The following is a 15,035-nucleotide window of genomic DNA, read 5'->3' as shown; positions in this document are numbered from 1 at the left end:
AACTGGCAGGCTTTTTCAAAGAGCTGGAACAGACTGAGCTGGGGTTTTGCTCCCTTGGCAAATTTTCTCCAACTGTCTTTTCAAAGCGTTGACCATATCCCAACTCACTGTCCAAAGCGAAACAAAAACACAATGTTAAAAGAGTCAAACCTTCTGACCCCTATAAATCTTGACCTGTTACTTCTTTGTAAACATCTTTCCCCAAGTCAAAAACAACACATGCTGAGTAATTATTTGAAAACAGGTGCCTTCCAGTAACTGTTTACAATCCAGACCTCTCAGTGACCCTTGTAAAAAAAAAAAAGAAAAATCCATGAAATCCTTTGCAGTTTTAAAACATAAATCTTCAAAATTTAACAAAGTAAAATGAAAGCATTCGTAACACATGGGATTAGGATACTGGACTTGTGAAGGATAAACACCACATGGGCTGCTTGAGCTGAATGGCCTGTTTCTATGTTTTAATTTCCTTCAATTCTCAAAGCTAACTCCCAGACTTCCCAAAATGGATCCCTTAATCCCGCATCTCTTCTCCTTCTAGGAGGCTACCTAGTTGCCTTTTGGCTCTGTTTATATTGCCCAGTTCAGTTAGCTTCTGTATTGCACTAGATTCCTTCCTTATTCATAAACATTTGTTATGTTACATAGAGAGTACAGCACAGAAAACAGACCATTCAGCCCACTGATTCATGCCAGTGTTTATGCTCCACATGAGCCTCCTCTCACTCTTCTCCATCTAACCCTATCAGCATATTCTTCAATTCCTTTCCCCTCATGTACTTACCTAGCTTCCCCTCCAATACATTATAATTTCACCTCCTTCCCCCTCTGACCCGTCTGATGTTTTAGAACCATTTCATCAGCGTGAACAGTTTGGTTGGATCCATCTCACTGTTGACCCTGCCCATCACCCCTATAGCTCACTTTCATGGAAACAAGCCCCAATGCCTTTGATCTTTCCTCATATCTTCCATTCCTGAGTCCAGCTATTAGTTGGCACAAACCCTGTACCTTTTTTTTTTGTTGACAGATCGAAGCAACAAATTCTGGAGGACCGTCAGTGTCAGATCGACCAGGAGTTACGGGTGTTGATGGGAAAATCAGGTCAGTGTCTAAACCATTGTTGGAAATAATGTTCTGTCTAAAGTTTAGCAGATCCAGAGTTCTGATAAATATCTTTAAAGGCCTCCTTCATGGTTCCAAAGAAACTCAAAGCAAGCTTAAGGATCAGCACCTCAACTTTCAGTTAGGCACTCTACAGCCTTCTGCACTCAACATTGAGTTCAACAATTTCAGATCACAATCAGTGCTCTAACTTTTTTAGACAGCAAGTGCTGATGATCTTTTGTTGCCATTTAAGCTTCCTCTAGACCCATCTTTTGTTTCTTGTCCCATTACCACCCCCTTTTGCTTTGCACCGTTATCCCATTTGCCATTTAATCACTTCTGCCTCCACCCTATCACAGAGCTTCCCTTTTGTTCTTTCCTCTGCCCCCTCCCCTGCCCTTTTTCCCTGGTTTTGTACTTGCTCTTAAACTGCCAAATTTCTAACTTCTTCCAGTTTTGATGAAAGATCATTGACCTGAAACATTGAGAATCAAGGGATATGAGGACAGGGAGAAACGTGGAATTGTTGTAGAAGATTTAGATTTTTTTTTTTAGATTTAGAGATACAGCACTGAAACAAGCCCTTCGGCCCACCGAGTCTGTGCCGACCATTAACCACCCATTTATACTAATCCTACGCTAATCCCATATTCCTACCACATCCTCACCTGTCCCTATATTTCCCTACCACCTACCTATACTAGGGGCAATTTATAATGGCCAATTAGCCTATCAACCTGCAAGTCTTTGGCATGTGGGAGGAAACCGGAGCACCCGGAGGAAACCCACGCAGACACAGGGAGAACTTGCAAACTCCACACAGGCAGTACCCAGAATTGAACCTGGGTCGCTGGAGCTGTGAGGCTGCGGTGCTAACCACTGCGCCACTTATTGAATGGTGCAGTGGGCTCGGGGAGTCATATAGCCTACTGTTGTTCCTATTCTTTATGTTCTCTGTTTCTCTCTGCATAGATGGTGCCTGACCTGCTGAGTGTATCCAGAATTTTCAGTTTTTATTATCTGTAAAGTATTGTTGTCTTATTGAGTGAAAGATGCTTCTAATGCCTTGAACCTGTGTCCCAGAGTGGATGTTCACTGACCATGCACAGTGGAAAATGTCCATGACGAGAACGGCTCCAACCTGATTAACCTGCCCAACAGCAGGTCACAGCAGAGTGCCTGGGATCTCTCCCAGCTTCTTCAGCTGCAAGGTCATAGTCATTTACGGCACAGAAGGAGGCCATTCGGCTCATTGAGTCCATGCTGGCTCTCCACGGAGCTATCCAGTCAGTCCCACTCCCCCACTCCCCCCCCCCCCCATTGGGGGTAGGCGGGAATGTGGAGTCGAGTTTACAATCAGATCAATGATCTTATTGAATGGCAGAGCAGGCTCGAGGGCCGAGTGGCCTACTCCTGCTCCTAGTTCGTATGCATGATCTCTGTAGCCCTACTACTTTATCTCCTTCAAATGCACATCCAGTTTCCTTTGGAAGTCATGGATTGTCTCTGCTTCCACCACCCATCTGGGCAGTGAGTTCCAGGTCATTGCCACCCGCTGTGTTAACAAAAAAAGTTCTTCCTCAGATTTCCCCTGCATCACTTGGCTAAAACCTATGTCCCCGAGTCCTTGTACCATTTGTTAATGGGAACAGGTTTTCCTTGTCTAACTTATCTATGCCTGTCATAATCTTGTACACTTCTATTAAATCTCCTCTCAATCTCCTTTGCTCTAAGGTGAACAACCTCAGTTTTTCCAACTCTATCCTTGTAACAAAAATCCCCCATCCCTGGATCCATTCCGGTAAATCTCCTCTGCACCCTGTCAAGGACCCTCATATCCTTCCTGACGTGTGGTGACAAGGACTGGACGCAGTACTCACTTGGGGCCGAACCAGAGCTTTATAAAGGTTCAGCATGACTTCCCTGCTTTTGTATCCAATGCCCCTATTTATGAAGCCCAAGATCCCATATGCTTTGCTAATCACTCTCTCAATACGTCCTGCCGCCTTCAAAGAGTGATGCACATGCATCCCCATGTCCCTTTGTTCCTGAACACTCTTTAAAACTGTGTCATTAAGTCTATATTGCCTCTGCCTATTCTTTCTGCCAAAATGCATCACCTGAGGCTTGTCAGTTTTAAATTTCATCTGCCACCTGTCTGCCCATTCTGTTGGCCTATGTCCTATCACAGGCCGTTCATATCATCATCACTGTTTGCCACACCTCCAAGTTTGGTGTTATTGGAAAATTTTGAGATTCTACTCTGTATTCCAAGATCCAAGTCATTTATAAATAGCAAAAAAAGCAGTGGCCCCAGCACTGATCCTTGGGGAACACCTTTGTCTACCATCCTCCAGTCTGAAAAGCCACCATTTACTATGACTTGTCATTTTCAGTCCTTATCTAATTTTATTTTTAATTCATTCATGGGATGTGGGCATCGCTGACTAGGCCAGCATTTATTGCCCATCCCTAATTGCCCTTGAGAAGGTGGTGGTGAGCTGCTACAGTCCTTGGGGTGCAGGTACACCAACAGTGCTGTTAGGAAGGAAGTTCCAGGATTTTGACCCAGCGACAGTGAAGGAACAGCGATATAGTTCCAGGTCAGGATGCTGTGCTGCTTGAAGGGAAACTTGTAGGTGCTGGTGTTCCCATGCATCTGCTGCCTTTGTCCTTCTAGGTGGTAGAGGTTGAGGTTTTGGAAGGTGCTATTAAAGGAGTCTTGGTGAGTTGCTGCAGTACATCTTGCATATGGTACACATTGCTGCCACTGTGTGTCAGTGGTGGAGGGAGTGAATCTTGAAGATGGTGGATGGGGTGCCAATCAAGTGGGCTGCTTTGTCCAGCATGGTCATAGTCATAGAGTCATAGAGTTTTACAGCACAGAAACAGGCCCTTCGGCCCAACACGTCTGCGCCAACCAACAAGCACCCATCCAATCTAATCCCATTTTCCCGCACTTGGCCCGTAGCCTTGTATGCTATGGCATTTCAAGTGCTTATTTAAATACTTAAATGTTGTGAGGATTCCTGCCTCTACCCCCCTTCAGGCAGTGTGTTCCAGATTCCAACCACCCTCTGGGTGAAAATATTTTTCCTCAACTCTCCTCTAAACCTCCTGCTCCTTACTTTAAACCTATGCCCCCTGGTTATTGACCCCTCCACTAAGGGAAAATGTTTCTTCCTAGCAACCCTATCTATGCCCCTCATAATTTTGTACACCACAATCAGGTCCCCCCTCAGCCTTCTCCACTCCAAGGAAAACGACCCCAGCCTATCCAGTCTCTCCTCATAGCTGAAATGCTCCAGCCCAGGCAACATCCTGGTGAATCTTCTCTGCACCCTCTCCAGGGCAATCACATCCTTTGTATAGTGTGGCGACCAGAACTGTACACAGTACTCCAGCTGTGGCCGAACCAGCATTTTATACAGTTCTAACATAACCTTCCTGCTCTTATATTTCTATGCCTCGGCTAATAAGGGCAAGTATCCCGTATGCATTCATAACCACCTTATATACCTGTGCTGCTGCCTTCAGTGATCTATGGACAAGTACACCAAGGTCCCTCTGATCCTCTGTACATCCTAGGGTCCTACCATCCATTGTATATTCCCTTGCCTTGTTAGTCCTCCCAAAGTGCATCACCTCACACTTCTGAGGATTAAATTGCATCTGTCCCTGCTCTGCCCATCTCATCATCCCATCTATATTATCCTGTAATCCAAGGCTTTCCTGCTCACTATCCACGACACCACAAATTTTCATGTCACCTGCAAACTTACTGATCATACCTCATATATTCACGTCTAAATCATTAATGTACACTACAAACAGTAAGGGTCCTAGCACCGATCCCTGTGGTACACCGCTGGTCACAGGCCTCCACTCGCAAAAACAACCCTCAACCATCACCCTCTGCCTCCTTCCACTAAGCCAATTTTGGATCCAATTTTCCAAATTGCCCTGGATCCCATGGGCTCTTACTTTCTTAAGCAATCTCCCATGTGGGACCTTGTCAAAAACCTTACTGAGGTCTATGTAGACCACATCAACCGCTTTACCTTCATCGACACATCTAGTCACATCCTCGAAAAATTCAATCAAATGTGTTAGACATGATCTCCCCCTGACAAAGCCATGCTGACTATCCCTGATCAATCCCTGCCTCTCCAAGTAGAGATTAATCTTATCTCTCAGAATTTTTTCCAATAGTTTCCCTACCACTGACATTAGACTCACTGGCCTATAATTACCTGGTTTATCCCTGCTACCCTTCTTGAATAATGGTACCACATTCGCTGTCCTGCAGTTCTCTGGTACCTCTGCTGTGGCCAGAGAGGATTTGAAAATTTGTGCCTATCTCCTCCCTTGCCTCACATAACAGCCTGGGATACATCTCATCTGGGCTTGGGGATTTATCCACTTTTAAGCCCGCTAAAACAGCTAATACTTCGTCCCTTTCAAAACTAATATGTTCAAGTATATCACAATCCCCCTCCCTGATCTCTACACCTACATCGTCCATCTCCATAGTGAAGACAGATGAAAAGTAATCATTCAAAACCTCACCTATGTCCTCCAGCTCCACACACAGATTGTCACTTTGGTCCCTAATGGGCCCCACTCTTTCCCTGCTTATCCTCTTGCCCTTAATATACTTATAAAATACTTATGAGCTTCTTGAACGTTGTTGGAGCTGCACTCATGCAGGCAAGTGGACAGTATACCATCACACTCCTGACTTGTGCCTTGTAGAAGGTGGACAGGTGTTGGGGAGACAGGCTACTAGCTGCAGAATTCCTAGTTTCTGATCTGCTCATGCAGCCACGGCATTTATGTGGCTGGTCCAGTTCAGTTTTTGGTCAATGGTAACTCGCAGAAGTTGATAGTGGGGGATTCAGCGATCGTAATGCCATTGATCATCAAGGGGAGATGGTTAGATTCTCTCTCGTTGGAGATCATAATTGCCTGTCACATGTGTGGCGCGAATGTTACTTGCCACGTATCAGCTCAAGCCTGAATGTTGTCCAGGTCTTGCTGCATGTGGGCATGGGCTGCTTCAGTATCTGAGGAGTCACGAATGGTACTGAACATTGTGCAATCATCAGCGAACATCCCCACTTCTGACCTTATGATAGAGGGAAAGTCATTGTTGAAGCAGTTGAAGATGATTCACCTTCAACATCCACCACTATCTTCCTTTGTAAGGACAGTGATGTCCTTTTTATCCAACTAGAGACTCAACCTCCTATTCCATGACCCTAAATTTTGTTTAACAGCCTTTTCATCTTTCAATCGAGACGGTCTACCTTATTTCATTCCTTGCTTTTCTGCATTACTAGTCTAAACCTTATGATATGATGATCACTCTTACCCAAGTGCTCCTTCACAGATACATGGTCCACATGGCCCACCTCATTTCCCAGCACTAGATCCAGATCTAGAAATGCCTCCTTTTTAGCTGGGCTGAGAACAGACTGATCAAAAATGTTCTGCTGAACACATTTCAGAAATTGCTCCCCCTCCTTACCCTTGCAGTTAGAATTATCCTAATCAATATTTGGGTAATTAAAATCCCCCAATATGACCACTCTTTCATTCTTGCACATCTCTGTGACTTCCCTGCAGATTTGCTTCTCTATCTCTCTCTCTCATTATTAGGATGCCTATAGAATACCCCTAGTAGCGTGATCATACCCTTTTTGCTTCTCAACTCTAACCAAATAGATTCTGTATTTGCCCCCCAAGGACATTCTCCCTTTCCAACATTACAATGTCTTCCCTAATCAGTACTGCCACTCCACGTCCTTTTTCTCCTTCTCTATCTTTTCTGAACACTTTATATCCTTGTATATTAAGCACCTAGTCCTCACCATTTTTAAGCCACATTTGCGTAATTGCCACTACATCACATTCCTTCCTATACTGCTATTTGTGTTTGTAGCTCACCAACCTTATTCACCATACTTTGCGCAATTAAACACATGCATTGTAATCCTGTCTTTGTATTCCTCGTAGTCTTTCTCAGTCCACTCCCACCTAATACAGAACTACTCCCTTCTCTAGTACTGTCTAACACTCTCTCACATTATCCACATTATTCCTCTTTTCTACTTTCTGCTGGTGCCCATCCCCCTGCCAATTTAGTTTAAACCCTCCCCAGCCACACTATTGACTCTCCCCGCGAGTCTGTTGAGGTGCAACCTATCTCTTTTGAACAGGTGTCTTCTGCCCTAGAACTGGTCCCAATGCCCCTCCTGCTTCAAGCCACTCATTGATCCTCCCTATCTTCCTACTTCTATTCTCGCTAGTGCGTGGCACAATCAGTAATCCAGAGATTACTACCTAGGAGGTCCTACTCTTTAACTTCCTCCCTCGTTCCTGAAAGTCTGACTATAGGATCACAATATCTGTCCGCTTGTCCAGCCTGACCAGATCATAGGAATTTGGCTATTGCCAGAGAAAAGTTGATCCAGAGGAAGCTTTCGAAGGAAATCAGACCCCCAGGGAGTTGTCCTTTTTAAACAGACCTCACACTTGTCCACCACCTACTCAAGTGCCTTGCACTATGTAAGAAATATTACTATGAATTCAGATCCATCTGTGGTCTTAATGCAGGTGAAGGTTCTTATATACAGTCATAGTAAACGCAGAAATTGTTTCCAGGGAGTGAACTAGAAACCAAACAATAATCAACAGCAACAACTTGAATTTATATAGCACCTTTAACTTAGCAAAACATTCCAAGGTGCTTCACAGGAGTGTAATTAAACAAAATTTGACACTGAGCCACACAAGGAGATATTAGGACAGGTGACCAAAAGCTTTCTGTGTTCCCATGTTCTGACGTGTTGCCATTGCAGAGGACACAAAAACTGACAGAGATTTGGCTCGTGAAAAGGAGCTGATGGACGAACTATGGAAAACCGTGGAGGACAGGAGTAACATCATCGACAGACTGGATGAGGACAGAGTAAGGTAAGAGGTAACCTAGGTTAATTCTTAATTCTTCTTGTCCACTTAATTCTTGGTTGGAGACACTGCTTAGCGAGGGTAGGGTGCCAAGGAATTAAATTGAGAGGAGATGATGCCAACTTGGAGGTGAGAGGATTTACCTCCCAACAAATGAATCACCTGGGCTTAGACTTTAGCAGAAGATTTGGTTTTGTGGAACTGTATGAAGTATTTTACACTGAACTCTGCTGTCCAATCACCATGAACAGAGGAGTAGTTAAGAGCATGCCATCTGTCACCCTGCCTCTGCCATATGGGCGACTGCCATCCTGGCAATCCATCTCACTGCCATTCACTGCTGCCTGGAAGTGCACAGCTGATTTTAAAGCCCAGCTCCCTTGTGAAATAAACTCAGCAAGCACCCCCTTTATTATACATGGCGGCTGCACTGTATTACCCATGCTACCCATCTGCCCTGTTTCTAGTTCCTGCTGTCACCTGTTTCATGCTGACATCACTGTGGAGCACTGTGAGTTGTCTGGAAGATGCAGTGAATTGGCGTCAGAAGAAGTCAGCACCTGCTTCCTTAACAATAACAACAACTTGCATTTTTATAGTACCTTTAATGTAGTAAAATGTCCCAAGGTGCTTCACAGGAGCATATTCAGACAGAAATTGACACTGAGCCACATTAGAAGATACTAAGATGGGGGACCAAAAGCTTGGTCGAAGAGGTAGGTTTTAAGGAGTGTTTTAAAGAAGGAGGAACAAGGCAGAGAGGTTTAGAGAGCGAGTTCCAGAGGTTAGAACTAGACAGCTGAAGTCATGACCACCAATGCTGAAGTGATTACAATTGGGGATGTGCAAGAGGTCACGACTGAAGGAGTGCAGAGATCTCAGAGGGTTGTAGGTCTGGAGATTACACACTTAGGGAGGGGCCAGGCCATGGTGAGATTTGAACACACTGATGAGAATTATAAAATTGAAGTGTTGGCGGACTGGGAGCCGATGTAGGTCAACGAGCACAGGGGTGACGGGTGAATGGGACTTTGTGTGAGGTAGGACATTGGCAGCAGAATTTTGGTTGGGCTGAAGTTTACAGAGGGTGCAAGGTGGGAAGCCAACCAGGACAGCATTGGAACCTAGAGGTAATAATAATTAGAAAAAAATAGCTGGTCAGTCACCTCTGACTGGTACTAGTGTGCCTCCTGGTGGCTATGGAAGGTATCTGGGAGCAAGAGAGGGAAAATAATTTTAAAACCATGTTTATCACTGTTGGGGTGAACTTTGCTTTCAAATGTGCCTGTGACTAAATGAAGAGGTTACTTTCATTTTAGCTTGGAATTCAGAACCTGAGGAGTGAGATTCTGTGTTAGTACCTGAGGAGTGAGATTCAGGCCGGAATTATTTTATGTGGCAGCGAAGGCCCCGGCTCTCCCCCGGCTGAAAAGTCGGGGGGGGGGGGGGGTGCGATGTTGTGGTGGTCGATTAGGAGGATAGGGGGAGGTGCTTCAGCAAGTGAAGTTTGTGCTGGGGTGGGGGGGGGTGGGGGGTGGTGCCCTCCATGGCGCACAGGGTGACCGATCAGGAGGGGTCCTCCCAGCCCACAGGGAAGCTGCTGGGCGGTCTCCCCAGGTGGCTGTGGTAAGATACCAATGGCGGTGGGAGGAGGTCCTTAAGTGGCAATTAATTGGCCACTTAAGGGCCTCAATTGGCCTGGGGTGTGCGGGCCGTTTACAATCTCCCCCGCTGCTCATAAAATGGCAGCAGAGGTGGGTAGGCACTGGGAACGGGAACACCCCACCTCCCACTCGGTTTTACGTTTCCCCCCCAGCTCCTCCAGTCTGCTTGTGGGGGTGGGGTGCGTAAAATTCTGGCCTCAGTGTTGGTTTCTGATGAGTTAAAAACCAGCTGCACTTAGAAACCATTTTCCAACCTAATTTGATACAGAAGCTGCATGATTAATATTTAGCTGTTGACTTGTGGGGAGAACTAAACCACACAATTCAAATACAAACTTATTGAATGATTAGGTCGGCATGGGAGCTCCTTTTGAATGTGGTCGATAGTTCCTCAAGTCCACAAGTCCTAGTAATTTATTTTGGGGGTTAGTTATTATCTGTACCTGTCAAATGAGTCTGGAACTTTTGGGGACACTAGTTTATGCTGATTGGCTCTCGCAGTTGATTAGAATTTTAAAAAAACTAAATAAAGAGATTAATTTCATGTCAGTTTGGTGTAGAAATTGTGAACCATTTGTTATTTTCCTTATACTAGGAGTCAGCAGAGAATATTGACTACTGTAAATATAATAAATTACTGTTACCTATTTGCTTGTTCATTTTCAATAAATTTGTTTGTCAGTTAAAGCCTAACATTAGGTTTGTTAGAGGACACACATTCAAAGTAACCAATCAGAAGTGACATGAGGATTTTTTTTCGGCAGCGAGTTATAATCTGAGATGCACGGCCTGAAAGGGTGGTGAAAGCAGATTCAAAAACTTTCAAGAAGAAATTTGATAAATATTTGCAGGGGGAAAGGTTGACAGGGCTATGGGAAAAGAACAGGAAAGTGGGACTAATAGGATAACTCATGGCCTCTTTCCGTGCTGTATAATTCTATGAAAAGGACCCCGTGATGGCATTGGTTAAATCTAGCAACCAAATGAATTATAAAAAATGGTTCTCTGATCATTATCCTGGGTCGGCTATTAAATTGAATGGGAGTGAAGATACTCTCAAGGCTATTTGGAGTTAAGACTCATCTGAGAGTAGTCCAAAAATATGAAGGGCAATACGAGGGTGCAGACCAATCACTTTCCACACACAAGGGAAAAGATCCTACAGGACTGATAGTTCCGTTAAAATACAGATCCTTTTGCTCTTTGTTATCTCAATGGTAGCTGGGATAGCCCTGCCTTCGACAAGAATTCCATAGCTTTTGGTGCTTAGCCAGCAAAAGGAGGAGGCGAACAGCACTAATTCCAAATCTGACAACAGCCCACAGCCATGTACATAGCCACGTGGAGTGGATCTGCTGAGAACCAAGGGTGGTAAAGAGCTAGGCTTCCAAAGGGCCCCAGTCTGTGCCATGAATATCATAGGTCTAAAACATGTTGGGGACGAATTTAAGACTGTGATTCATAAAAGGGAAACTTGAGAGAGCTTTAAGTAACTCCCAGGGTTATTAGATTATTTGAGGGATAAGGACACAAGGTCACACTAGGATTCCCAGGGGTTGAGAACAGGCCTGCTAATCCGCTCTTTACTCAGACTTGGGGCATCAGGGAAATAACTTTCAATAAAATATGTAGACTGCAAGTGTAGGCCATGTCCAGGATGTGTGTGTGCCCCTGTCTGCGTGTGTTATGAAGCATAGGAAGGATTGTGATGCACACTGAGTTTCGGGGTGGTATTGAGTGGAGGTCAGGTACCTCCTTACAGGATTGGGGAAGGTCCAAGTGAATGTCTCCAATCAGCAGTATTGTTGAGCAATCTGTGAGGGTGAGTACAGAGGACAACACCAGCAGCTGGGGCATATCTGCCAACTTTGCCAAGGAGGATGTGTAGAGTTGGGGATAAATGCTACTTTTTATTAAAACAATGTGTGACACATTCTCTCTTTACAGAGAAAAGGAAGAAGATCTGGTGATGGAAGCCATGATTAACAGAATGGGTAAGGAATATAAACTTTTAAATGAAATTTGTGTGTTTCCTTTTAATATAAAAGCACTAAGTTTGAGTACTCACCTTTCCCTCCTTTCACATCTCTTCTTCCTCTCCTTGTCTTCTTTCCCCTTCACTCCTTTCTTTCCCCTTCACTCCTTCCCTCTTTCCCCTCACTCTTTCCCTCCTTCCCTCTTTCCCCTCATTCCTTCCCTCTTTGCCCCCTTCCTCTTTGACTCTTGAACCCCCCCCTTTGTTTTTTTTCATCCCCTTTCCTCTTTGCTCCTTTCTCCCTCTCCCTCCCCTCCACCCCTCTCTCTGTGCCTCTTTTCTCTTCACTTTGACAGACATCAGCAAGGAGACAGAACAGGACTTGAAGAAGAAAAACAAATTCAGTCCATTAAAGTTTCTGAAGGGACTTGGTGCCAAACCAAAGGGAAAGGAATAGCATTCTGGCTGACAGTGGCGTCTTCAGGAACCTACCATGTACCCATGACCCATTTCTCAGTGCCAAGCTGCTATTGTTTGAAGCTGCTACTGTCGCAAACCAGTTGTAATCAAAAGCAACTCTCTCAAATGCTTGTGTGGCATTAATCTTGCTCTCTAAATAAAGGAAGCTCTTTGTGCTGGACTTGTGCAGCGGGATATTTTCCTGTTGCTATGGAATTCTGGCACGAGAGAACCAACAGAAACAAAATCCACTACTTTGCTGATTTGCTTCAGAAGACTTTGTAACATAACATGGTATGAACTGGGGTCGGATGCCCAAGAACTGGGGTCGGATGCCCATGAACTGGGGTCGGATGCCCATCAACCTTCTCCGAACACCAAGGGTTTGAGCATAGACTTCGCCTGATCAAGAGAGGCGTGGTTAGGTCGTTAGATTATGACTGAAACAACAACTTGCATTTATACAGCACCTGCAATGTAGTAAAAATGTCCCAAGGTGCTTCAAAGGAACATTATCAGATAAAAATTTGACACTAAGTCGCATAAGGAGAAGCCAGGACAAGTGACCAAAATAATTGGTCCAAGTGCAAGGTTTTAAGGAGCGAATTCAAGGAGGAGAAAGAGGTGGAGAGGTTTAATGAGGGAAATCAAGGGTGTGTACAGCAGTTGGGAGTTATTGCTGTTGAAGGAGACCCATGTTAATGTTCAGACACCTCAATATTCTGTCTTAATCCAAAGAATTGGCAAGGAACACCCAAGGACACTGAGTTTGTAAGAATGAATGGATATGCTGCTCAATATTGTAACTAAATGAGTAGGCACTGTGTTTCCTTGTTTGAAGCCGTACTTTCAATCTTTTCCTCCTACTTGCTCCACCCCAAATCATCTGTAGTATGAACTCTCGCCTGTCAAGGGGACAGACTTGAGATGTACTCCTAGACCTCTGGCAATGACAATCTATAACTGCCAGCTAGGCATGGCTGTCCTTTCATTTTCCCACCCCAGTGCCCTAATATCCATGCTGCCCTCCACAGTCTCTCCCTTTTAGAGTGTACCCAACTTCTGCTCTAGGTCTTCCTGGAGATTTGTGGTCAGAAAACCCATTGCCTTGCACTTTGGGGTGGTGGTATGGGGGTCATTGGAGCACCAAGGCCCTGAACCTTGCGGACACTCTGCTTAAAGGCCCCCGTCTTTAAAGTGGTTCACTCTTTTTGGTTATTTTCTTCTATAAAAGAGGAAGCTCCAGAGACTGGGCATACAGCTCTGCATTGCAGCCAAGACTATGTGGACATAATACTGTCAAAAATACTTGTGATAAAGGGATGTGATCTCCTCATACTTTAATAATGGTAATTTTGCACCAATCATGTTGCAGTTTGGTATGAACTTTGTCAGGTATCTTATGAATTGCTCTGAAGATATTTTTAGGTGCCTGTACAGGAAAAAGGAGAGGACTTTGGATCTAATTGATGATAAATTATTTAGGATGAGTTGTTGTGTTCCTTCGTGTGGTGGAGTTTCATTAATTCTTTTCAGATTTCTTTGTATCTTAACACTCTTTTTGCATAATTTACTGCACTGTTGTACTGCACTGTAAGACCAGCTCTATTAAGAAAGAAGGATTTATATAGCACCTTTCTCAACCTCAGGGTGTCGCAAAGAACTTTACAGCAAATGAAATACTTTTTGAAGTGTAGCCACTGTTGTAATGTAGGAAGCACAGCAAGCTCCCACAAACAACAATGAAATAAATGATCAGATCATCTGTTTTAGTGAGGGGGTTGAGAGATAGTCATTGGCCAGGATACTGGAGAGAACTCCACTGCTCTATTTTGAAAAAGTGCCATGAGATTTTTTACGTCCATTTGAGAGGGCCAAGGGGACCTCTGATTAATGTCCCATCTGAAAGACGGCATCTCTGACAGTGCTTCACTCGAGTGTACTTAGACACAAATTTGACACCGAGCCAAAGAAGGAGATGTTAGGACAGGTGGCCAAAAGCTTGGTCAAAAAGGTAGGTTTTTAAGCAGCATCTTAAAGGAGGAGAGAGAGGCAGAAAGATTTAGGGAGGGAATTCCAAAGCTTCGGGCCTAGACGGCTGAAGACACAAGCACCAATGAAGGGACGAAGGAAGTGGGGGATGCACGAGGCCTGAGATGGAGGGATGCAGAGATTTCAAGAGAGTTGCAGGGCTGGAGAAGTTACAAAGATAGGGAGGGGGCGAGGCCGTGGAAGGATTTGAACCTTCACAACCCCCCATTTGCTTACCCCTCTGTGGTGCCCCTGAGCTAAAAGAGTTAGGTATATTTGTGCATGGGGGCAGGATACGCTGTGAAGTGGGGTGAATGGGGATGAAGATATTGGTGATGAACTTCAGTTGGACAAAGGCAAGCTATCTCCAGGGAGAATTGGCAGCTTGTCACTGGGACATGAGTTTCTCTATTGGGACAGTATGAATGGCTAGATCAAGTCCCAGTGGCACTGATTACCCTTGAGGTCTGGCCTATGTTATGGTGACAGCTTAGCACCTACTTTTGAGGGGTAAGAATGCCACAGCAGCGAGATATCAATATTGTGGCACATTGAATGTGATGGATATTATTAATGGATAAAAAAGCTTGTGTTTCATCAATGTACTCTACTGGAAATAAAGATAATTTCAAATCTGCAACGCGACTTTCTTTTTTTTTAAAATGGTAGTTCAAATATATTAAATGTAAAAGATATTTGTTTATAATTAATTACTTTAATTTTTAACTCTAATACTCTTGCTATTACTAACACATGGACAATTCCATGCAGTTATATTTACACTTGAATCCAATCTAAATTCCAGGCTGGGTCTTCACATTCGCAAA

At 44.4% G+C, this 15,035-nt stretch overlaps 1 protein-coding gene across 1 annotated transcript in view; it reads left to right on the top strand.

The window, feature by feature from the left end:
* micall2a (mical-like 2a) overlaps positions 1 to 14,825 on the top strand; it is a 124,820-nt gene extending 109,995 nt beyond the window's left edge. The window contains exons 13-16 of the mRNA XM_068055878.1: positions 1,031 to 1,104; positions 7,971 to 8,085; positions 11,691 to 11,737; positions 12,075 to 14,825. Of these exons, the coding sequence (XP_067911979.1) occupies positions 1,031 to 1,104; positions 7,971 to 8,085; positions 11,691 to 11,737; positions 12,075 to 12,175 (337 nt within the window). The 3' untranslated portion in view covers positions 12,176 to 14,825. The remainder of the gene's footprint in view (positions 1 to 1,030; positions 1,105 to 7,970; positions 8,086 to 11,690; positions 11,738 to 12,074) is intronic.
* Positions 14,826 to 15,035: the final 210 nt, after the last annotated feature.

This window comes from Heterodontus francisci, chromosome 24 (assembly GCF_036365525.1).
Source record: "Heterodontus francisci isolate sHetFra1 chromosome 24, sHetFra1.hap1, whole genome shotgun sequence".
Taxonomy (NCBI): domain Eukaryota; kingdom Metazoa; phylum Chordata; class Chondrichthyes; order Heterodontiformes; family Heterodontidae; genus Heterodontus; species Heterodontus francisci.
Note: the sequence above shows the minus strand (reverse complement) of the source record. Positions and strands in the feature narration are given on the sequence as shown.